The sequence below is a fragment of the Poromitra crassiceps genome (genome assembly GCF_964638095.1).
Source record: "Poromitra crassiceps genome assembly, chromosome: 20".
NCBI lineage: Eukaryota > Metazoa > Chordata > Actinopteri > Beryciformes > Melamphaidae > Poromitra > Poromitra crassiceps.
Genome location: NC_139637.1, coordinates 12,843,022 through 12,869,575, shown reverse-complemented (window position 1 = coordinate 12,869,575; position 26,554 = coordinate 12,843,022). Strand labels below are relative to the sequence as shown.

Below are 26,554 nucleotides of genomic sequence, written 5' to 3'. Positions count from 1 at the left end.
GCTATCAATCAAGCAACACGTGATTAGAAATTCACTTTTATTTGTTGCTCCAGCGAGAGGGAGGGGGGGGACTTTATTGCACACAGCGTTGGTCTGTACTGCATGTCTACAACCATCTCATCCATTTTTTAAACACACACACACACACACACACACACACACACACACACACACACACACTGACACAAAGGGCTCCACCCATCACCGAGGTGCAGATTAAGATCGTAGGGAAAAAGACGCAAGATGTGCTTTTTCATATCGTTTCAATTATTTAGATCATAAGACGCGCTCCGCCTAGTCTGACAAAGGCAAGTCGAGATCCAAACTGAAAAGCTGTGACACGTCGTCAGTGGTGATTGGCGTTAAATGTTGACTCTGTGTGTTCGTCGTCGCTGAATTGAGTTCTCAGTGAACTGACAGATTGAATTGAGTTCTCGGTGAACTGACGGATTGAATTGAGTTGTCAGTGAACTGACAGATTGCGGAGTGGAATCACAGATCAGCTGTCAGCAGCTGTCTTGTCAGTGCAGCTGGCATCGCAGTGACGCAACACCAGCACAGTGCAGTGTACTAAGTGGAATAGGTGGTGAATCCCCCTCCTCCGCCTCCTGTGTGTTAGTTGTCGATCAGCAGGTTGATTCAATATGTTGGATTCAATCATCATTATGTCATTGACAAATCAGGCTCTCCCCCAGACTCAAATATTGCGCTGGATCGCTGCGCTCGGCATACTACATAACAGAGTCTGTGCCCCTCCGCAGCTCCCGCTGCTGTTTTGAGGGCGGAACAATAAGAATGACTGACAGGTCGTAGCACCGATGAGAGAGTGGTTCATTTTCAAAAGCCAACAGAGGCAGGTTGGGTGGGCGCGCCTGATCGCTAAAGTTGATTGGATGAAACTAAAAACTAAAAACCGATTGGATGATTCTAGATTCCGGCGCAACCAATCACTGGCCAGGATTTCAACATCAGTTTGAAGCGAGCGAGCAGTGTCCCAGACCCAGAGAGAGATCTGCACTCAGCAATTGACTGTGATGCATTGGTATTATTACCGTAAACAAATGAGACAAGTTGAGACGATTGGTAGTAGTCTCTCTCTATCTCACACTAGTGGTATTGGCAGTGTTGGACTACATTTCCCATGAACACCCTTCACCAGTCTCTTGGATGGTCTTGTTTATGGTAACTATACTTAAGGGTTCAAGTTTTTCAAGTTAGTGCAATCAGACAGTCGCTGCATTATTAGCCTGGTATCAAATGTCTATTAAAAAGAGGTGCTGAAAACATTTTGTACTAAATATTCTTTTACTTCCTCCTTTACATGTGCTCTTTTCACCTGACAGCGAGGAGTTTCACCGGCAGGACGTAGCATGTGGGAGGATCACAATATTCCCCCGAGTTCGTCCTCGACCGACCAGAGGAGGTGCTATAGTGCAGCGACCAGGACTCGTATCCCATCGCCTTCCCACCCGCAGGCACGGCCAATTGTGTGTCTGCAGGAAGTAGGAACGTCCGACCAAGCCGGAGGTACCACTTGAACCCGGGTCTCCGCGGTGGTAGCGGTTTTTTCTTACCTCTACACTACCCAGACGCCCCAGCTGTTGCTTTTGCAGTCGGCTCTTACCTGGTCCCAGTCTATGGTGCGGAAAAACGTGTGTGACTTGATGTCCGTGAAGCCTGTCTCGACCTGGCAACCCAGCCGCTCTTTAGGATCCTGTTGGGAAGAAGAAGAAGGGAGTGTTTCTATTATTATATTTTATATATTATATTATATCATTTGCTATTTTGCTGCGGCTTCTTATTGCTCTCTCTCTTGTAATATCCACTGAGATTGAGAGTGATTTAAATACATGCACAGTAAGTCGCCGTTACCGAAGATATCTTTGCTAATCAACTACTCTTCTATAAACGGATATGATTGGCTTAGTGTCACTATCTATTCCACTTTATACGCATAGTAATAAAGTCCAGGGGGTAATACGGTGTCAACATGGCATTCCTCTTCCTGCTTCCAGGCGTTAGACAGCTCCTAAGAGGCTGAAGTATATCTGTTGCTTATTATCCTGGTGTTTCATCATGTCTGCCCCCCCACCACACACACACACACACACACACACACACACACAAACTCTGAAGACTCGCACCGCGCTCTTTTCATCACAACAATTACAGCCATGACTTTACGGAGGCAAAGTGCACGTGAAAGGCTACAAGGCCCCGCCCCCATAAACAGGAGCGCTAGCACGAGAGCGCACACACACATACGACCTCGTCGTCACTAACACCACACACAGTGACTAATCTGCACGATTTGTACGTATATATTTGTGAATATATTGGATAAGGTAAATACAGTTTTTCCCCCCCCAATGTACACGTAGACACTTTCCGTAAAACTGTTGTATTGCAGGTCTGTTAATATGAATATCAGCACATTTGTGTAGCCTATAAATAAATTCACGTTAGGTTTTCCTCGTTTTCTTGTAAGAATGTCTCACTCTCAATACTGCATAGTTTTAGGTCATAAATCTTTCATTCTTTGTTTCGTTGCTATTATTCTGCACACCCCCGTGACTTTGTAGTCCATATATTTTCCCACTCATCCATTTCCCACTAAAACCGTATTCTCCTGCTGGAACGCTCGACCCTGTTGTATAGAGAGCCAAAGTGGAACGTCACTTCCTGCTTCAGCACTGTACCAGAGATTTTCATCCGCCATTTATTTTCCCATAGACATTTAGTAAAATGCTTGTAAAAAATAGTTTTACTTGATCAAACCAAACGGTACAGATATATTCAGAAACGGGAGAGACCATATAACATAACGTAAAAAAAGTTTGGGTTTAAAGAAAATATTTTTTCAATGTTTTTTTTTTTAAGTTTTGGTCTGAAATGTTGTGAAATGTTCTATGGTCTCTCCCTATTCTAAATATAGCTGAACCGTTTGCTTTGACCAAGTAAAACTCTTTTTATAAGCATTTTACGAAACGTCTATGGGAAAATAAATGGCGGATGAAAATCTCTGTTACAGTGCTGAAGCAGGAAGTGACGTTCACTTTGCCTCTTAACCACCTACAGTATACTCTCCTTCTCCTGTGCTGTAATCCTATTATTCCAATCTCGCTGCTGTATCGAACAAGCCAACTCCACCCCAGGGATCATTCAAGTTTCAGCCCGTCTTTAACACAGACACAAAACACATCGCAGCACTGGGGCGGTCGAAGCCAAACGAAAGAGGCTTTCAGTGGGAGAGAGAGAGAGAGAGAGAGAGAGAGAGAGAGAGAGAGAGGGGCTGCAGTGTTGGCCGTCCATAACACAGAAGCAGTTCTTGGCCGCGCGCGCGCGTCGGCTAAGAGACGAGGCGTCTGATTGGGGGAACGGAGGAGCGCTCGTCCTCCTCACCTTGTTTAGAAAGCCCTTGAGGACGCTGGCAGCTTTCACAGACAGAGACATGGGATCTGTGGGAATGCGATTGTCGGAGAATAACTGTTGGCGAAGAGAAGAAGGGAGCGGGTGGGAGGGAGGGAGGGAGGGAGGGAGGGAGGAGAGGACAATGGTGAGAAGGGAGGAAAGACAATTGATGAGTCATCGTCCGGCCGGCCTGCCCGCCCGCCTGTGGGTGACCACGTCTGCTGCGTGGGAGTCAAATGGAGGGAGGAGGAGATACACACACACACACACAACTCTATTCTCTTCTTTTCATCGCACGCTTTTGTTGCTGTTCACACAGCCTTGAGACTCCCACGATTTCATCATAACAGAAGAAAAAATAAGAAAAAAAAAATACAAAAATACAGTTCCCCCCCCCCCCCCCCCCCCCCCCCCATGGCCGTAGCCAGGGTTTGAGAAATACCGAGGTAATTTTAGCACAGCGTGGGGGGTCCACGGTTAGAAGATTTTGTCCATTTTAAAGTAAAATGCTTCAATCTGGTGCACTTTGAGAGCAAATTTAAGAGGCTAGATCTATAAAGAACTACAGACATCCATGTTAGATTACCGTAATATCCTCTTTACTGTGCTGTTGCTTTACAATGATACAAAAAATAAATGTCTCCCCACGTAATATTATCTGCATATACAGGTGGTCACATATGGCAGAATACCGTTTAATTAAATACAATGGCCCATCTACACAAACATCACTTACAGGGGAGTTACTTACCCATTCACTTCAATAGAACTGTCCCCAAAGTCTAGCCCCAATCTAGCCCCAATGCAAAATCTGAACGTTGTGGTGAGTTATGTCTCTTTCTTCTATATAGCACACAGAGAGGAAGCAAATTGTTGCATTTCTGATCAACTAATATATCATGTTATTTATGAGGACTAACATCAATGACAGATGGATAGATCTGGGGGCCGGGGCTATTTTTCACTCTCTCTCACTCTCTCTCTCTCTCTCTCTCTATATATATATATATGTATATATATATATATATATATATATATATATACTGTATATATATGTATATATATATATATATTTTAAGAAAATACCGAGGTCATGACCTCGGTGTCCTCAATGGTAGTTACGGCCATGCCCCCCCCCCTCCTCAAACCCCAAATTGAATGTTTTTGAATGGTGACCATCGGAGGCTCTTGGATGTGAAAGCGGTCGCTCCCCCCCTCAACAAAATCCTTCAGTTTAGTCGGACAAGAAAAGTGGCTGCGGTGCCACTAGTAATAACAGAGTGGAAAGTGTTTTTTTTTAGCCGGCTCACTTAAGAAGAAACTCTTATTTACACAGACAGCCGAGCTAAAAATAAACATACTCTGTGGTTCCCAATGTGGGGTCCGGGGACCACCAGGGGACATTGAGGGGGTTCCAGGGGGTCCTCTGAGCAAATCGATGAATTATTACTTATTATTATTATTAGTACACTTCAATATTATTGAATTCATAAGAACTGAACACAATCAGAGAATGTAGAGGAATGACTGTTTTGATCCTAGTTTCTCTGTCATCTCTCTACCTACAATAACAAGTCGTGGAAATCTGAACAAAATCAAAACTAATATGATCTAATATTCGCAGATTTGGCTCTGAGAGGCAGAATCTCATCAAATGGGGGTCCTAGGCACAAGCTAACAGTTGTTCCTGGACCAACATTTCTTCCTAGTATGGGCCGGGAAAACCCCGCCCCCGAACTCATTTGATTGGTCGCCGCGATTGCTTCTTCCTGAAAACATGCGACAAGTAAAAAAGATGTGGTTAAGGTTAGGGTTTTCTTATCTAACGACGACCATAACCAAACCCTAACCACATTGTTGTACTTGCCTAAACCTAATGTCTAACCATAATGTTTTATAAAAATGCGTGCGGTTCCACCGGGAGTCGAACCCCAGTCCTCAGATTGGAAGGCAAGCACCTTACCCATTAAGCCACAGGACCGAGCACACCCTTTGTTCACACCCTAACCCTAATCTAAGAAAGCTGATCATATCACTCCAGTTCTTAAGTCCTTACACTGGTTGCCAGTGTGTCATAGAATAGATTTTAAAATACTGTTATTAGTCTATAAAATCACTTAATGGCCTAGGCCCAAAATACATCGCTGAATTGCTCCCACGCTACGAACCGTCTAGACCTCTCAGGTCAGCAGGGTCCAGCTTACTAACTGTCCCTAGGATCAAATCAAATCATGAGAAGGCCACATTTACCCACTATGCTGCTGCTAGCTGGAACAAACTGCCTGAAGACCTCAGATCTGCCCCAACATTACTTACTTTTAAAAATAGACTAAAGACTTTTATGTTTACCGTCGCTTTTAACTGCTGACAGCTGTTTCTCAATCACTATTATACAATTGGTTTTAAAACATAGATGATTGTAATTACTGCTAAAAGCTGCAGGTCGGGGGGATGGTTCCGTAATACGGATATACTCACAAGAGGGTGAGGTGATGCGTCAGGGGGGGCGCACGCGTAAGGGGAGCTTACTAGAGTCGTACTCGTTTTAAGCAAGATTTAGAGAAAAAAACCGGCCTGTTTGTCGACGGGCAACAGATGACGCAAGTTACAAGCGGGGGTATGCTTGGCGTCCAAACTGCAGTATAGAGGAAAAGAGGACACCGTACCCAGACCTGAGTTTTATGTGTGTGTAGTCATGTTTATAGTCATGATGTCGGGGGACTCAATATAGATAAGTTGATTTATTCTATTATGCAAACCCAATGAGTCCTCTATAAGTTTTTAGCTCTTTTTGCAACTGCTGCGCCTGTTGCTTAATGCACTTTTTATACTCTTTTTTTAAAGTTTTGTTGTGATGCTTTTAAATGTCCATTTTATTCTCTTCTTTTATTCTTTTATTTTGCTGTCATCCATTTGATGTGAAGCACTTTGAATTGCCTCTGTGTATGAAATGTGCTATACAAATAAACTTGACTTGACTTCATCTTAAACACATTTCTTTACTTGCCGAGTTGCCGCATCATGTTTTCAGGCAGAAGCAATTGCGGCGACCAATCAAATGAGTTCGGGGGCGGGGTTTCCGCGGCCCTTACTAGGAAGAAATGTTGGTCCAGGAACAACTGTTACTTGGTGAGATCAGATCATGCGGGGTGCTACTGTGGCTCTAATGTGGCCTAAAATACGGCCCTTTGATATGAAAAAGGTGAAATAATGAATAGATTAAAAATTTAATCGCAGTACAACTTGCCAGGGCAAATCATCATCATCATCACCGCAGTGAGTGTTTTAGGGTGGATTTTTCTCTTCGTAATCAGTTGTTAAATGTTTATGCATCAAAGTAGAATGCATCGGTGGGCGACCAGCATGGCACCTTGCGGCTGCTTCCTCCACTGAATACGGTCTTTGCCAATCTCTCTGTGTGTGTGTGTGTCTGTCTAAAGCTCTGTGGCTTGGCACGGACAGCACAGATACCCAGAGCAGGGCCTGGCACTAGGTGAAGCTAGGCGGCATATGGCGGTTGCGGGCTCCTATAGCGAAGAGGGGCCGGTTTCCGTTTGGCGGGCGGCGCTCCAGGAGCCTCCCGCTCCGCCCGTGGCAGCTGCTAGCCGCGGCGCCGTGCTATGCCACCGACGGGCACAGCGGAGGCATAATGCGTCACAGGAGGCTACGGTACTATGGAGGAATTTCTGCTATAGGAGCAGCGCTGTGTGGGCGTGCGAGAGAGAGAGAGAGAGAGAGAGAGGGGGCGGGAGGGAGGAAGAGGTAAGGGGGCATCATATATAAGGGCGCCATATGGCTCGAGGGAACACGAATGCAAAGACAACGACAAGACGTTTGTCATTTCTTGCCCCCCGGAAGTGATTTTCCCCATTCATTCTCTCCATCGACATTTTAAACAAACCTTATATTACGAGTTTTAAGGGTGGAACCAAGACACCCTGTGACCTACTGAATCGTGAGTGACCATAACACATATCAGTTGGAGCAAAAACAAACAAATTAAATCAGTTTTTTCCCGGATTTTATTTTTTAAATTTGTGCTCCAACTGAAATGTTTTATGGTCACTCATGATTCAGTACTGTAGGTCACGGGTTGGCTTCCTGCCTAAAACTCGTTATATAAGGATTCTTCAAAATGTCTATGGAGAAAATGAAGGGGAAACTCACTTCTGGGGCAAAATATGTCACGTGAGCTCTATGACAAGCCAACCAGCTTGTAACCAATGCAGCTTATTTATTGGACAGAGGTTTTTAGTAAGGTTTGGTTCCAATTGTGGCAGTGGACGGAGTCAAAAGAAATCTGACCCTTTCCTGTAACTTTAGCGAAATATAATGGACTTGTCTGAGGTCTTTGCTGTAATTTACCATCTCTGGTGTTCATCAGATATCCAACACTATCTCCTTAAGGTCCTTAACACATCGGGAGCGTTTTTTTCGTGCGATTAATTCGCACGTCAATAATATTTTCCGAACCTATATCAGTCAATGCAACCGTGCGTACCAACGGCGAAGTGTCGCTGAGCGTTATTGCGGTGTTTATATTTTCGAACCACGGTCGCTTTTTCAGAAATTCGCTTCCGACGTGTACACATCTGTGGCTGTGATTGACAGGTGGGTCAAAACTCGCATCGCAATTTCGTGCCGTATATTCGCATCGCTCTTGATGTGTAAGGACCTTGAGACCCATAAACCACAGTCGAACAACAAACAGCATGCTTGTAAAATCATATGTTTTGGAGGCATAGTAGTGTGTACATTCTCTGACGCTTGTGTTCTGGGATATTTCTTATCATCTGGTAGTCTTTATAATTTGGGGGTCAACTGCCCTACATCTGCAGCGCTCCTCAGCTCGTCTATCTGCTCCATTGTCTCTATCGGCGGATAGCAACTAGACACAGATAGGCAGAAATACCAAACGGGCCCGTCACCATTCTTGTGGTGGTGCGCCACCCTATGTATAGTTTATGGAGAGGTGCGGGTAAGCTATGGCGGGTCCCTCTGCCGGCGACACCGGACCGATGTGGAAGTAGAATTCCCACTTTGTGGTCCCTGAATTTCCCTGAGCACAGTGTAGGTTTGAGGGATGACACTTTTGGCGTTTTCTCTCCCCAGACTCAAATATGACGTTGAATCGCTGCACTCCGCATACTACATAATGAGTCTGTGCCACTTCACAGCCACTGCTGCTGTTTTGAGGGCGGGTCTAAGTGTCAAAATAGAATGGAATGACTGACAGGTCGTAGCGCCAATGAGAGAGTGCTTCATTTTCAAAAGTCAACAGAGTCAGGTTGGGTGGGCGTGCCTGATCGCTGAAGTTGTTGCTGATTGGTGGCCCCAGGATTTCGGGGGGAACCAATCACTTGCCAGGACACCAGAGAGATCTGGAGCATGCAGTAGTCGAGTAGTGTATGTAATGGGTCTGGAATTTAGACCTTTTTATTGGCCTTTACCCAGAGCTCATAGCCGCATAATGTCAACTCTCCACTGTTCATTTTGTTGCTGAAAATGTACATGAAGTCTTTGTCAAGAACCATATCGTAACTTTTTGTGGAAAACCCTGTCAACTCTTCAGAAACCAGTCTTGTTTTTGGCTTGACCAACATGCATTTATGCAGACTGTGGCTTCTGAGGGGCCATTTTGAAGCCTACAGACTGGGTTTTACGGTCACTGCCATGCTGACATTGTTTTGGAACCAGAGCAGCCAACAAAGGGTGGAACCCAAATCAGCCCAAGGATAGACTTTTTCTAATCCCATAGAAGACCATGTCATCCTTCAGTTGAAGTTAAAAAATTAAATTAAATTAAATCACCAAAAATGGATTCCCCTGGTATTCAAATAACAATTGGACAAAAAAAGACAACGACGAGAGAAAAACAAAACAAATTGTCATTAACAGAAAATGTGTGGAGACAGTATAAATCTGGATTCTCCAACTCTTATCTTCTCGCTTGGCCTGAGCCAGGCTTTTACCCACATAATTCACAGATGGTTAAAACCACACGACTGAAGTGAACGAGGCGCAAAGCCCAGTAAGATGTCAAGAGACTTCACAGACTAAAACTAAACAGAAATGAAAAGTGGATAGAGCGACTAAAACGTGACTCAAACTAATTAACATTCGTGCTAAACGAAATGAAATGGCTGCTAAAATTAGCGTTGTTTCTCATCGTTAATGAAGCGTAGCATCTAAGCCTGGATTTACACAGGCACAAAAACAACATTCTTAATCCTTTACAGCCCACAGCTGATTGTTTTTCCAATGCATGGAATCTGTGTGTTTTTTGCTATATGAAGAGAAGAACAGTGAGAAAATGTGCGTCACAAAGGGTTAAATTAACCGTTTTTTGTTTACATGACACCAAACAGCAAACCATCTGTTCTCAATATTCATTTGATTTCCCAATGCTCCTCTATACTGTACTACTGTTCCCCAACATATCAACCAAACAGAATGATGTTCCAAGTTCTCTTCCTCTGGATACAAGTCCAAGTCTAATATATACAAGTCCATGTCAAGTCAAGTCTCATGTCTAAATGTAGAACAGTAAATCAAGTCAGAACAAATCAAGAGTCCAGTATCAATTGAATATCTTAAAGAAACTATTTAGGACTTTTCAATGCAATATGGTTTTAATAGGATGACACCTTGGGGAGAGCATAATGAGTTTGATTTCTATCGTCATTTTCAACTTCAATAAATTCAATCATTCCACCCAAATTCAGGAAACTGAATTTAAATTCAGTCGTCTGCTGCTGGAACAAATCTCATCACTATGAATCAAAGTCATTTACACAAACACAAGATCTAAAGTGAAGACGTTAGAAACCTTTTCAAGTCACCAGAACCCAAGTCAACTCAAGTCTCGAGTCTTCTCTTTACGCAATACATCAAATCTCAAGCAATTAAAATTGTGACTCGAGGCTGACTCAAGTTCAAATCATGTGACTTGAGTCCCCATCTCTGTTAAAAAGTTAAAAAATGTTCAAAATGTGAAACATGGCTTTGTTTCAAAATAGTCACTTTAACCCTTTTGCCATGACATCTCCCTCTCAAGTCATACAGTATGTACAAGCTTTATGTTTTGTAAAAGCTGCGTCTCACCTTGGAAGAGGTACTCCTCTGTGTTCATGTCAGGATTGTCTGTGATAATGTCAAAGGGGGACCTCCCTGCCATCATCTCAAACATCAGCACGCCCAAAGCCCACCAGTCCACACTGAAGCCTGGGGGAGGACAGAACAACAAGAAGACGCCATCTTGATTTCAGAACAACAAGACGCCATCTTGATTTCAGGCGCTCATCAATCCTTTGAGTGTTGGCGTTGAATATTGTTTAATAGCTGCACTTTGATGTCAAAGCGCCTGACAGCAACAGTGTTAGCTCAATCAAATTCTTCTTATCTGACTGAATCTCTTGTAGTTTCTCCTCAGTAAAAATATAGTCTTAATGTCATAGTTTGTGTAATATCTCAAATACTATTTAATTTCAAATACACCTACCAGTAAATTACATGATTCATAAGTACATGTGTACATTCTTATAGGATAATTTCATGTCCAAACGTGCGTTACTACTCTACAGAGCCATAGAAAATAGTGTAGAATTGAGGGGAAATGTGGAGATAGAGAGAGAGAGAGAGAGAGAGAGAGAGAGAGAAAACTGTCTCTTTTGAAGATCCTCGCTTTCTATAGTAAATTTTGTCAGTGAATCTCAAACCCAAACTACCTAGTGATTTTCCCCCCTGATTTTCCCCAATTGTACTTTGCCAATCCCCCCCCCCCCCCCTCCCCCCCCCCCCCCCCCCCCCCTCCTGCTGCCCCGGTCGCTGCTCCACCCTCTGCCGATCTGGAGAGAGCCGTAGACTAGCACCATGCTTCCTCCGACACATACGCAGTTGCCAGCCGCTTCTTTTCACCAGAAAGCGGGGAGCTTCACCGGCAGGACGTAGCACGTGGGAGGATCACGCTATTCCCACCAGTTCCCTTCCGCCCCGAACAGGCGCCCCGACCGACCAGAGGAGGCGCTAGTGCAGCAACCAGGACACATACCCCTAACCCGGCTTCCCACCCGCAGACACAGCCAATCATGCCTGTATGGATGCCCGACCAAGGTAACACGGGGGCACGAACCTGCAACCCTCGTCCTGGTAGGCAGGGAATCTACCGCTACACCGTGATATTAGATAAATCATTCCAGAGTGGTGTTGGAATATGGGTTTTGCATGAACATTGACACATTTAAAGATGCTGAATATCAGTATTTCATCAATCCAGAAAGATCAGCGTTGGCGTGGGCCTTGTGCGCTCACCATAGTCCTCTCCTCGGAGGATCTCCGGGGCGATGTAGTTGGGCGTTCCACAGAAGGTACTGGTGGTATCGCCCGGTCTGATGCCCTCCTGACGCGAGCACAAGACAGGGAAGGAAGCATGAGAGGAGCAGAGGCATAGTAACTGCAGAGAAAACAGTAGTAATCGGGGGGGGGGGGGGGAGCTATGAAAGGCGAGGAGGAACATGAATGGTGTCAGAAGAAGAAGGAGAGGCTCCCTCAGCACTTCCAGTCAATATCGATCCACTACATTATTCATCGGCGTACGTCGGCCCGGCGCGCGCCAGGCTACTAAAGAATCTATAGGCGTCTCACCTTGCACATGCCGTAGTCTGTGAGCTTGATGTGTCCCTCGTGGTCCAGGAGCACGTTGTCCAGCTTCAGGTCCCTGTAGATGATGCCCTTTTCATGGAGGAAGTTCAGAGCGATACAGATCTCGGCAGCGTAGAACCTGCAAAGGAGCCAGAGGCATGCGTCAAGAGGGGTGAGAGAGACGTTCCCACACACACCTAACGGACAGAACTTCACTCTGCTTCCAAACTCAAAAGCCTCCACCCTGTATTTTGCTTTAAGGAGATTTATACGAACACGATTAATCTCGTTACGGTAAGGCATATTGATATATTTATAGTAAACACATTGTGACCGACTCCTGCTCAATGAAGAGATGCACCCCCCCCTCCCCCCGTCTCTGTATAAGAAGTCAATACATGTGCGTGGTTGTGATGTACTCTCTGTCTCTGGGAGATAAGCCGTGATGAGCCATTCTCTGTCTGACTGGTGGTAGGCAGCGTAGGAGAGAGATGTTCGCACCCCCACGTTCCGCGCTGACAAGTCCAAATCCCGCAGCATTGTTTTCCCGTCGCTGGCATCCAGACTGGCATAAGCCCGCATCCTATTGGCGGCACCATCCTCGCGGCCCCACCTCGCGGCTCCGCCTCCCCCGCCAGGCGCAGGGGAGCGCGTGCAGGGCTCTCTCTCTCTCTCTCTCTCTCTCTCTCTCTCTCTCTCTCTCTCTCTCTCTCTCTCTCTCTCTCTCTCTCTCTCTCTCTCTCTCTCTCTCTCTCTCTCTCTCTCTCTCTCTCTCTCTCCAGGAGCAGCGCCGCCCTCATGAATATGCACCGTCGTTACGAGTGATTAACATGCTGCTTTGCATATGCGCATAACGCCGTCTTCGGAATACAGATCGCAGGGGCCGATACGGGGGCCCGACGGTGCCTCGCTAAATTACCCCGCCTTTGATCGGGTGTTTATCAGAGTACCCCCCCGCAATGAGACAGACAGGCACTATGAATTATGGCTGCTCATTATATTTTTCAGAGGTGGAGGAGGGGGGGAAGAGAGAGACAAGTGTTGCCATGTCCATGAAGAGATGTTAAAGTATGCTATTAGGTGTAATCAGTGTTGGGGGTAGTAACTCATTACAAAAGTAATATATTACATGTAATATATTACTTTTAGCAGTAACTCTGTAATATAACTTATTACAATAGGATTTCAGTAATATTATACTGGTTACTTTGTCAAGTAACTCAAGTTACAAATTGAGTTACATTTTTTCAAATCAAAGCACATATTTAAATAAAGATATACCGTAATCATTTCCTAATCAAATTGTGTGTTTTTATGCAAATAACCACTATAGACGAGAATAACAAAGGAAAAAGATAACATTTAGGCTAGAATTTTGGACGGTTTAGACTGACTCCAGACAGCATAAATTCTATTTTCGGGATGGTTCCGGGGCGGCGATGTCATTCTGCTAGGGCAGTTATTTTGGTGAAAGTAATGCAAAAGTAGTGTAATAATCAGTAACAAGTTACTCTACACAGACAGTAATATTGTAAAGTAACTTATTACTTTCAAATGAAAGTAACAAGTAATATGTAGTATATTACATTTTGAAAGTAACTTGCCCAACACTGGGTGTAATATGAACGCTATAGACCGACTCAGCGTGTTGCGTTCACAACAACATTCACTGTGTGTGACAGATGTCAGATATCAGAGGGCACTCTGTCTCATGCCTTCTGGTTCACTTCACTGGTGGGATTCTGGGCCAAAATATTTGACTGGTACTCTAAGGCTTATCAAATAACCCTTCAGCCGGAGGCAGAACTCGCCATCTTCGGCTGTTTGGAGTCTTGTCTGAACTTCACTACAGCTGTGCAACAGTCTCTGACGCTGGGGACAACTGTTGGCAAAAAAACGTATTCTTAAGGAATGGAAGTCCCCCTCTTCACCCTCTTTCCAACTGTGGTTGACAGACATGATCTCTGTTATAAAGACGGAGAGACTCAGGTTCCTGAGAACCAACTCACTTTCAAATGTCTAACTATATGGGACCCGTTTTTAGTCTATCTCGATGAGGTTAGGGGCGACGGGTGACTCGCCCGGCTGGTTTCCTATAGACCCCTTGCTTGAGATCTTAAGTACATCGCTTACAAGCACATAAGCACCTTGCGTGGCTGGTAGCACCACTGTAACATTAAGCACATAAGCACCTTGCGTGGCTGGTAGCACCACTGTAACATTAAGCACATAAGCACCTTGCGTGGCTGGTAGCACCACTGTAACATTAAGCACATAAGCACCTTGCGTGGCTGGTAGCACCACTGTAACATTAAGCACATAAGCACCTTGCGTGGCTGGTAGCACCACTGTAACATTAAGCACATAAGCACCTTGCGTGGCTGGTAGCACCACTGTAACATTGAATGTTGATTATGTTCGTATGTTTTTATTTCTTTTCTTTTCTTTTCTTGTGTCTGAGCCTGTCTGTCTGTTTTGTTTGTGTTCTATAAAAAACAAAAAACAGTCACTTCCGGGTAGACAACTGCGAATTGATTTGAATTGCGGCAATATTGGCAAACTTGTTTACTGTTTATTTCTGTTGTCATTTTCAGACGTAACTGTAACCTTTAAAGTCCCTGGAAACCAAAATCCACAAAAACGTTCTAACTATGTTATTTAGGGTCTTATGTTAGTAATTTTGTGCCTCCGAAATTATTATACATTACTTTCAACCCAAAGCCTTAAAATCGCCACTTTTCTACAAGATTCTACAAAGTACTTCCTCATTGAAGACAGCAGTGCGCGAGGTGCTAAAACGCAGGAGCTTATGACGTCATAAGCTCTATATAACCTTTGTACACGCGCGCAATCCGCACCCACCTATGGCAAGTCCATTCTTTGCCCCCAGTGACAGCGCTCCCTCGCTGTCCGTCTCCTTCCCACTCTGTGTGCCGTCTGCCAAGCGCTATGCTTGTGAGATTAGCAAGGTGTCAGGTTTCAGGCCATGTGCTTCTCTCTCTCTCTCTCTCTCTCTCTCTCTCTCTCTCTCTCTCTCTCTCTCTCTCTCTCTCTCTCTCGGGACTAGTGAGAGAGAGCGAGAGACACACAGGCTGGTGGCTCTCTCACACACACTCACACACACACACACACACACACACACACACACACACACACACTCGCAAGTGCTGTGTAACTTGATCTCTTTCTCCGTTTCCCTCCCCCCTCTGTCTCGCGCTCTCTCTCTCGGAAAACCTGCTGCAGATGGGACACGCCCACACAGTCCGCGGGAGAAATACACTCTAAAAAATAATGATTTTCTCATGAGTTTTGCCAGACTGTCAAACCTAAATTTATATACTTTGCGACGTTCATCATCGTTCAAATTTGGCTGGTGGCTTATTAACATAGGGTCCTGTGATGTGATGAACTCAAAATGCTAAATAATAAAGAAATATTTCTGGTTTCCAGGGACTTTAAAGATATTTACTGGAGTTAAACGCGGTGCTCTGACCTATCTGACGTTTCTGTTCTGCTTATTGTATGTATCCTACTGTGTTAGCATCTTTAATAAACCACATCTACCCAACAGCGACAGGCTGGTCGGACTAACTGCTGCCATTTTCTTTAGTCATGTGACCCAGCAGGTAAATGAGTTCTCCAAACTAACGTTAGTGAAAGTGTTGATATTAATGACATAAAGCATCATCAAACATGCATTTTAGACCACCAATTGTACATGAGGCAGGAGTTTATTACACGGACATTATTGTAAACATTGTGATTTGGTCTCTTGAGCAACAGTCTGAACATCTACAACCACGCACACCGTACAGACGATGCAGAGATGAAGATGATGGTTTCTGCTGTAGCCAGGAGACAACACCCGCACACACACACAGCCTGCACTGCACACAACACACCCGCACACACACACAGCCTGCACTGCACACAACACACCCGCACACACACACAGCCTGCACTGCACACAACACACCCGCACACACACACAGCCTGCACTGCACACAACACACCCGCACACACACACAGCCTGCACTGCACACAACACACCCGCACACACACACAGCCTGCACTGCACACAACACACCCGCACACACACACAGCCTGCACTGCACACACACACAGCCTGCACTGCACACACACACAGCCTGCACTGCACACAACACCATGACGGCAAACACTAAGGAACCAAAGTCAACCATGTGGTGCCGTTCAGTCAGTAGTCTGCACTCCATGCTGTTCCATGCAGTCAGTCTGACCCCCCTCCCTCCTTCTCTGTCATCCTCCTCTCAATAGAGACAATAGAGAGGCAAAGTGACCGCCTACTTCCTGCTTCAGCACTGTACCAGAGATTTTTATCCGCCATTTATTTTCCCATAGACTTTTTCGTAAAACGTTATAAAAAGAGTTTTACTTGGTCAAACCAAACGGTTCAGCTTTATTTAGAATCGGGAGAGACCATAGAACATTTCACTCGGACCAAAACTTAAAAAAACTACACAGAAAAAATATTTTCTTTAAATCCGCAATTCTTTTTAATGTTTTGGTCCGAGTGAAATGTTATGTGGTCTCTCCTGTTTCTAAATATATCTGAACCGTTTGGTTGGAACATGTAAAACTATTTTTATAAGCATTTTACGGAATGTCTATGGGAAAATAAATGGCGGATGAAAATCTCTGGTGCAGTGCTGAAGCAGGAAGTGACGTTCCACTTTGCCTCTCTATTCCTGTAGACCACTGCACATTACTCTGCCATGTCCCTCACATTTTTCAATGACATGTGCAGGGAGAGAGAGCGTGGAGAGGGAAATGGGGAGGGGGGTAAAGGAAGGTTGTTCAGACTAGTGTCCTAGAGAGAGAGTGGCGTCAGCGGAGGACCAAAATGAGAGACTCATTAGCCAATGAACAGCCAGGAATGGGTCTCGCACTACTTTTGCATGCTAAAATAAAGCTGATAATGTGCAATTTGATTCAAGGGGGAAAAAACCCTTTCAACACAAACCGTCTATTTTGCTGCAACTCGACAGTGCTGCTTAATCCAGCACCTTACTTCCTGGAACTCTTGAGAGTAAAAAACTGGTCCATTGGAGTGAATGGAGATGTCGGGACTCTTCTATCTACACGGCTCTGGTTCAGACTGTATCTAGTGAGAGAGACTGCAAAGTGCAAACGTTGAAAAATGTGTCTTTTAGATACTCTTCCAGTATAGAGATGCCAAGTGGAACGTCACTTCCTGCTTCAGCACTGTACCAGAGATTTTCATGCGCCATTTATTTTCCCATAGACATTTCGTAAAATGCTTATAAAATAGTTTTATTTCGTCTAACCATTTACTTTTTGAGCCATCTTAAGGTAATTGCTGTTAAGCAGAGAGGAGTGCATTCTGTAGTATGATTAGTGTAAACAAATCAGACCATCACTGAGAAGACTCTCTGCACTGTACTGTACATTATATTGTGTGGGTCATACACGTCAAGAAGACGAAGATCTAAAATCTATATGCTCAACTATATTCTGGACTGGGATTTAAGTGAGTCTTGTCACGTACACGGCGGGTGTTGGGAGTAGGTTTGGGATGTTTACCGTGCGTGTTCTTCAGGGAGTTTCCGCTGTCGTTGCATATGAAACATCAGGTCCCCTCCGTTCACATATTCAATCACAAGAAATAACCTAGGAACCAGCAGAAAGGGGAAAGACGTCAGTGTGTCAGTGGTAGGAACCAGCCGAAAGGGAAAAGACATCAGTGACTCCATTTACATGCACACAATATTCCAGTTTTTGCCCATATTCGGAAAATGACAATATTCCGACAAAATGAATAATCCAGTAATATTCCCATTTACATGCAGCCGTAGCTCGCCCTCCCCGACACGTGAGGGAGGGGGAGAGTGAGAGAGATGCAGGTAGGCCGATATAGGTAGGCTGTGGAATAAACAGAGCAGCGCTATTCTTACCAGCATCACTTGGTCCATTTCAGGAGCAGCTTGCTGCTGGAAAGTTAGGCATTGCGATATTTGCACATGCAAGTCTTTCATAAAAAGTAGGCTAGTAGCCTACTTTATTACCTCGCAAGCATCCGTGGGACCACTCTTTAAATATCTCTCTCTTTAAATCGATGTTTCTCTCATCTCCTCCCGATCAGAAATGTGTGCTTTTCTTTTCGCGTGCCAGAGATGATGGATTATTATGATTATATCGCCTCTTCTAGCTCTTTCTAGCACACATCAGCTGATCGCAAACACGCAACATGCGTCGCAAACTGCGGTAAAAACCCTGATTGAGACGCATATTCCGAATGTGCTGTATACATGAACAAAGAATCCTCCTAAAACCCGAATAATACTGAAATAACCCAGATGTCTTAATCGGAAAATGCTAAATTCGGAAAAAGGGCAAATTCGGAAAATGCAACTGGAATATGCTGTTTACATGACCCTTATCAAATTCAGAATATTGTCGAATATTGAATATTGTTTTCCGAATAATAGTGGAATATTGTGTGCATGTAAACGTAGTCAGTGTGTGTCAGTGGTAGGAACCAGCAGAAAGGGAAGAGACATCAGTATTCTGTGGGTCTTGTGAGACGTGTTAGGAATGGATGCAGTTGTAGAGAAATGAATTGATGGAGCATCTTGAGGAAAGATTCAGGAATATATAAAGGACCTGGGCTTTGGCTGAGCAGGACTTCATAGTTATTCATTAAAAATGAAAAAGTATAGAACAAGAAAAGTTGATAGAGTGCCATATAGTTTGACTTGGACAAATCAAGCGAGTCAGCTGCGAGATGAATCACACAGTGAAAGTGACACATTTGACTTGGACCAAAACAACAACAGTCATTTTATGGTCACTTGGCATTCATCTCTTAAGCTGTGTTCACACCGAGATATTTATTTTTCTCTCTGTCGCTCGATTCAACCCTTTGGAATCGCTCTGTCGCTGTGCTTAAATCGCTCGTCAACAGGCACAAGAATCTGGGGGCTATAACGTTACGCAATGTCACGATGTTTGTCCACTACGAGCCACCGTAGTTGTTTACAAGCTAAGCCTATCAGCGTGCTCCTAACGCGAGCTCTATACCGGTAGTACAGACTTCACTTCATGTCAGCTGTCAGCCTGTCAATCAGCTGTCTATGCGGTTTGTTGCCACACAATAAACCAGCGGTTTGTTCCAAGCCAGTATGATCCTTGACTCACTCTCACACGGCAGCCAATCAGCGTTGAACAGCGAGCGACTGATGCCAGCGAAATTTCGCTCGAGTTGGGATATTTCATCTCGGGCGACGAGCGAATTTTCGCCCTATCACTCTGTCTCTGTCGCTCAGACGCCCAGCGATTCTTCTCGCGGACGAATATACGCTCGATCGTTTGCAATCATTTGCATTGACTTTGTATGTAAACTCGATGCCAGCGAAAAACTTTAATAGGTCGGGGTGAACGCACCTTTACCTGAATCACTTTGTTTGTCCACATAGAACTCCTTTGATAAGGATTTTTACCAAACATCAATTAAGTTGTTTTTTTTAAATTATGTTTTTCTGATTTCCCCCCCATTTTCTAACCAATTCTACGTGGCCAATTTTTCCCTCTGCTGCCCTGGCCGCTGCTCCACCCTCTGCCGATCTGGGGAGAGCCATAGACTAGCACCATGCTTCCTCCGAGACATGAGCAGTAGCCAGCCACTTCTTTTCACCCGACAGCGGGGAGCTTCACCGGTAGGACGTAGCACGTGGGAGGATTCCCACCAGTTCCCTTCCGCACCGAACAGGCGCCTGTTCGGTCCCTTCCGCACCGAACAGGCGCCCTGACCGACCAGAGGAGGCGCTAGTGCAGCGACCAGGACGTATACCCTCAATCCGGCTTCCCTCCCGCAGACACCACCCAATCGTGCCTGTATGGACGCCCGACCAAGCAAGAGGTAACACGAGGATGCGAACCTGCGCCCCTCAATGCGCCATCAATTAATAAATTGATGGGGAATTCACTTCCTGGGGTCCCAATGCGGAACCCGGAAGAGGGCGTGACCTAGGCACTCTACATCCCCTATGTTCAATTTATTTAGAAGTCATACTCAATGCTATTATCTTTATATACAATTATTTTCTCCCAAATGAAATGTCTCCCAAGATAACCATAAGAGCATAACATTTTGAGCTACTGCAGCATGAGATATTGTGAGGCTCGTGGGTTGAGCTGTAGATGCAATGCATTGGCTTTAAATGAGTGCTGGAGGAGTGAGTGTGTGGATCAGGTCCTTACCGACTTTCTGTCTGGAAACAGGAGTGGAGGCCTACTAAGAATGGATTGGTGGACGCCTGCTCAAACACGTGCTTCTCCGTCTGCACCCAGTCGATATCCTGGAGGTGACGGGCATGTTGAGGCCGAGACGACAAGAGAGGGAAAGAGAACGTATATAAGTAGCAATCAATTGGGCCCGGTCGATAGAGCGCCGCCCAGAGCTGCGCTGTGGTCAAACAGACGAGGAGATACGCCAAAGCCACAGACAAGAACCCTTATTCAGTCTGGGAACAATCCAACCCGCTCAGTCAAATGTCAAGTTCTGAGATCAGCTGCATCGTACACAACACTTTCCCCTGTGGACAACAAAGCCTAAATTGGGGGAAAGGGGGGGGGGGGGTGCTTGTGTAAATAATAATAAAAAAATCACCATTTACATTATTTGATTTTAACAAATAAAAAAAAGGATACATATATATATACACCGATATATATATATACTGTATATATATATACTGTATATATATACACATATATACACATATATATACATATATACATATACATATATATATATATACACACACACACACACACACACACACACACACACACACACACACACACACACACACACACACACACACACACACAGTTAAGTGTTAAAGGTCCCAATTCGTGCAGCTGTAACCTCTTAAAAACGTGTGTCTCTGGTCCATAAAACATGATTCTGGATTAATCTGTCGAAAATATAGCAAACCCGTTTGTTGTGACGGAGTTCTCACTTCCTCATCTGGTCGCTTCCCAAGAACGGCCTGTTTATATAATATATTCAGAACTAACAGTTCCCATTGGCCGCTGAGGGAGAGCCCGCCCCAGGCTCCCAGCGGCCAATCAGATTAGCGTCTGTGGATCAGCACGCTAGGTTGCGAGTTATCGTTAACTAAACGGTACTACGCTAAAGAGGACATCTCAAAATGCCTAGACTTACCGAATGCACCTCTGCAGTTGCTGGATCACGTACAGTTGGCGTCGCTCCAGCTAGAAGTGTTAATTTTGTGGCTATAGACTAAATGGTGCAGGTAGCTTGTTAGTTAGTTAGTTAGTTAGTTTATTTCGATCAGATTATGTGTGAGAGAGACCCGCGCAGTATGCAGGAGGAAGCTAGTGACGTCCCGATTCCCCCAGATTCCCCTCTGGGCAAACGAAGCGTTTGGGGGTGTGGCTTGGAGGAGACTGCAGGGGGACGCTGGATAGGGACAAATCCAACTGTGGCAGTTCTGAGCGTGTGACCACTCATTACAGGGAGGGCTGACAGCAGTATATATGCATTTACAAGTAAAAACAGCTTTTGCACGGAATGGGACCTTTAAGTGTTAAGTGTTAAGTGCAGTTATCCTTTATTTATCCCCATGGGGAAATTCATCCTCTGCATTTGACCCATCCTCTACTAAGAACCTTCCTAGAACTAGGAGCAGTGGGCAGCCGCAGTGCAGCGCCCGGGGACCAACTCCAGTTCTTTTGCCAGTGCCTTGATCAGGGGCACTGACAGGAGTATTAACCCTAACATACATGTCTTTGATGGTGGGAGGAAACCGAAGCACCCCGAGGAAAACCCACACGAGCACGGGGAGAACATGCAAACTCCACACAGAAAGGACCTGGGAGGGTTTCGAACCCGGGCCCTTCTTGCTGTGAGGCAACAGTGCTAACCACTGAGCCACCGTGCCGTCCATAGCCATCCTTGGCAAAGACCAGCTAAGAGTCTGGGCTGAATAAACGCAAATACTATCTTTTAAAGCACCGGTTAGCCCTTGACACTGACAGAGGGCAGAACATCCCATTTTAGAAAGGACATCAGGCACATAACTCTCTCTTATGACATCATGTGTTGTGTTTGTCGGTAATGCAGAGAGACAACTTGAGGGAAAGTTCCTTGTAAAGCCAAATCCACATCTGTCAAATAAATACCAGTCAACGAGTCAGAAACCAGAGAACCAAGATTGTAATCGGCGGAGCCAAAGTCACTAGAGCCGTTGACAATGACTGGCAGGCTGACTTTGTGGAGTCCGAGTGGTGACAGTATCCACACAGCATCACGCTGTTTCTATGTCACGAGGGACAACTGCTAGATACCAGATTCCTGCTTGAAAATACGGCTCTGTTTCAGTTGGCTGGTGCTAATTACGACTTGGAAAGTCGGACCTGATTCCTGAATTCTTCATCATGTAAGTCATTTTGTCTTTACAACATTGAAAGAAGAGAGAACTCCCGCACACTGTCTCCACTTGCAAATAGAGGTTTATTCAACAAAACAACAACGTTTCGGTCCAACGACCTTCATCAGAGTCTTCTTACAGAATAAGAGGAGGGACCCAGTTAAATAGGCTGGTAGACCTATGCATGGACCAATCAGGTCACACTACACCCTGTCATCACAACTGAAGACAATTAACCTGAATGGGTAATAGCAGGTATGGAGAGGACTGACACTGCAGCAGCAATAAAGCAAAAAAAAAAAAAAAAAAAAAAAAAAAATGCAGATACACTTCAAATTAACAATTAATGCAACACACACTTAATCAGTAATGCCAGGTATAGAGAGCCAAAGTGAACCATGACTTCCTGCTTTCTCCCTGTACCAGTGCTGTGGAAAAATATGAATGGCGGTGGACGGAGAACAAGGTTACTTTTTTGATCCCGTTTGAATTGTGCCACGGGATGCCAACGCTCATTTTGTCAATTTAAAACAACTTTGCATGTCAAGAAAGTCACAGTTTGCTGTCAAACTGAAACGTAGGGGTTAGTTTCGTATAAAAACTACATAGCTTGTGGAAGCTTGTGGCATGTCGCCGGTCTAGTGCAACAGTTTGGCGACAAACTGCGACTTTTTTGACATGCAAAGTTACGTTTTAAATTGACAAAATTAGCGTTGGCACCCCGTGGCACAATTCAAACGGGATCAAAAAAGTAATCTCATTCTCCCTCCACCGCCATTCATATTTTTCGCAGCGCTGGTACAAGGAGAAAGCAGGAAGTGAGGTTTCACTTTGGCTCTCTATTGTACATGGTCTAGGGGGGAAACATACATCACAAGAGTCACAGGATGATAATAATAATATTATCTATTATCATATATCATAGCCTATCATACTGTATAGGCTATGATTCTGGTGGGAGCTAGGGGAAATCTTGCTAGAATCTGTCCCTACAAATGAAGAGAGAAACAGGATTAGAAAAAAAACTATGTATAGAGAGCAGAAGATATAATCTGTATTTGAGGTGTACCTGCATTTTTAGTAATTTATTTTGCTTTATTGCTGCTGCAGTGTCAGTCCTCTCCATACCTGCTATTACCCATTCAGGTTAATTGTCTTCAGTTGTGATGCCAGGGTGTAGTATGACCTGATTGGTCCATGCATACTGTAGGTCTACCAGCCTATTTAAGTGGGTCCCTCCTCTTATTCTGTAAGAAGAATCTGATGAAGGTCGTTGGACCGAAACGTTATTCTTTTGTTGAATAAACCTCTATTTGCAAGTGGAGACAGTGTGCGGGAGCTCTCTTTTCTTTGGATTCAGTCGGGTTTTCCCTTCTCCGACGCACCTGTCAACTTTAGGTCTGCAGATGTTTTGCTCCTTTCGTCTTTACAACATTTGAAATTCCAAGACAGAACTACTCGCTGGATTTTTAGTTTGTGGTTGACATTGTAATCATGATATGTGTGAATTCATGTTTTACTGCAAGCCAAACATTACAAAGTACATGTGTATTCTGATCAGGAGCACAAAGTCTACAGAAAACTTCAATCATGGCGTCTTGGTAGTTTCAAAGGAGTGAACACAGCGATCACGATCAGCGATCACATCACAAATCTATGTTTTTGTTCAAAAATCGAAGATCACTAGAATAATGTACTGTGTTTTAATTCACAATTAATATAAATAGCGAGCATGTGAATCGTGCGATAGGCACACTAGAAATGAGTGCATGAAGCATGAGATATTTTTAGTAAATATAATAGCTAAATTGTTCTTGATATTTCTAGTAAATATAATAGCTAAATTCACTTGATATTTCTAGTAAATATAATGGGTCAGTGGTCCTTTAACTTTTGTATAATTTAGTTACAGGAAGCGTTGAGACAGTGCTTTGCCTCAGGCAAGGATGTGTTATGCTTTATATTGTCAACAAGTTGATGTTCATTAATGTTTTATGTGAGCTTTTATGTGTCTGTCAAAACTTTGAGCTCCCCATGCTGTGCTCAAACACCACAACAGCACAATCCAGACCCCATATTGTGTGTGTGTATAAGTCCTTCTGGTCAATTCACTAGTATTTCAGGCAGATATAATTATGCATACTACAAAATAAGACGTTCCTATTGGTCATTTCAGCTACTTTACAAGTAGTTTGTAGTCTGTCTCTGCAAACCTCTTACAAGCTTCCTTTGATGTCAGGCATTAGCCTACTATGAGATTAATAATTCAACTAATATGCCTGAATAGGCTCATGAATAAATGAAAATAGAATGTCCAATCAAAACATTGGGAGGACTGAATGGTGAAATGTAATGTATAGGCCTAACAACATAGATTATTTTTTTTAAATCTGTAATTATATTACAGGAAAAGTATTGAGGCAAAATGTAATTTTGATCATGTTATGGTGACAAACTTTGTCTTGATTTCTTTCTTCAATTCTCACTGAAAGTTCTGTTGGATTTGAGCCCACATTTTTTTCTCAGTAAAATGAAAAGATGATGATGGAGCGATGTTTCTGGAACATAATCTACGTCTCAACTGAGTAGAGGAGGGAGTGAGCGCAGATCTCGGATCAGATTTGCACATTTCTGATGATCAGCTGGGAGGTTGGCTAAAATGAAGCAGACAGCCTGGGCTTACTCAGTTGAACCATAGCTCCACCTAGTGGCCCCAAACAACACAGACCGTCATGCAGACACTGGGTAGGTGTGTCCCATTCCCTTTCCAGGCACATGATCCATTCTATATTCTGACTGTGAATAGACCCTTTTTACGGGGGCCATTTTGTGCCCAAAAAGGCAGGGTAAACACAGGTGCACACAAAACACTAATGAGGGTTTCCAACTTCCAATGATTGGAAGTTGGAAACCATCATTAGTGTTTTTGGACTAAGCAGCAGCCACAGCCTTCAGCCAACCTTAGTTTCAAATCCTCAAAACAATCTTATTCATTTGAAAAGCACACCTTCATGTTTTGTCAAGATAGTCGGTTTTTATCGGGGAACAATGACTACGTGATGACCATTGGATGAGCTGGCCTGCACACTAAATTGGCATTGTGTTAGAGAGCAACATAACAGTCGAGCGATACAGTGGTTATTGAACTTGCAGCTCTGTGAATAAAGCGTGCCATAGCAGCTATTATGGCACATCTATTTGGCATAAAGAAAGTCAAGATAGAGAAGATTCATTTCAGGGATCGATGAAAATCAATGAAAATCAATGGGATCAATTAGAAAAAAAACTCAAAACCTGACATAGCTGAAGCCACCCAGGTCTGCATGCTTAAACATGCTCTGAATCTGTTCGTGTAGAAATGCTGCATTTTCTGCCTTCTAAAATGAATTTCACTTCGTGTTCATCTCAAGATTCACCTCTGCCAAAATAAAGTTATGCCCCAGACTTCTCCTCCCCGTGAGCCATCATGAATCATACACTCTTCCTTATGGCTCCTTCCTCCTCAGACTTTTTTCTGTCTCCAATTCATAAGCCACTTTCCATATCTCTCTCTCTCTCTCTCTCTCCCTCTCTCTCTCTCTGTCTATCTCCACCCGCATCTCCACCCCCTCTTTCCAATCTTTAGCCCTCACTTTATCCTTCCCTGTCACATAGTCCCGTGGTTCTCAGTCCCTGTACTTGGGACCCAGAGCCCACCTGTGTTTTTCAATCTAGTCAGGGTGGGAATTACACAGAGTCGTTGCACCTCCCTCTCTGGCCGTGATGCCCTGAGATCTCTAAGGCCACCTTGGCAGTGCCCTGCTAGCAGCCTGCTACTGTCAGTTACTTTAAAAGCATCAATGGTCTCAGTTTAATGTAGCTGCTCTATGCAAAGGATGTGTATTTGGCTCATTTTAACACACATTTCAGAAAAAAAATCACTCTTCATGATGTCAGTAGAGCAATGGCCTTTGTGCCCTGGCATGTGACCTTGTGCCCTAAAAGGGACACGGAAGGCCAAATGCACTCGTCCCTAAAATGAAGAAATTCCCACCCGGATTCTAGCC

The 26,554-nt window shown here is 44.3% G+C and overlaps 1 protein-coding gene across 1 annotated transcript in view; it reads right to left on the bottom strand.

Moving 5' to 3' along the window:
• prkcz (protein kinase C, zeta) overlaps positions 1–26,554 on the bottom strand; it is a gene marked incomplete at both ends in the record, with an annotated part of 175,600 nt that overhangs the window by 20,195 nt on the left and 128,851 nt on the right. Inside the window, 7 exons of the mRNA XM_083656393.1 lie at positions 1,625–1,714; positions 3,403–3,458; positions 10,516–10,635; positions 11,722–11,809; positions 12,055–12,190; positions 17,635–17,721; positions 20,311–20,408. Of these exons, the coding sequence (XP_083512519.1) occupies positions 1,625–1,714; positions 3,403–3,458; positions 10,516–10,635; positions 11,722–11,809; positions 12,055–12,190; positions 17,635–17,721; positions 20,311–20,408 (675 nt within the window). The remainder of the gene's footprint in view (positions 1–1,624; positions 1,715–3,402; positions 3,459–10,515; positions 10,636–11,721; positions 11,810–12,054; positions 12,191–17,634; positions 17,722–20,310; positions 20,409–26,554) is intronic.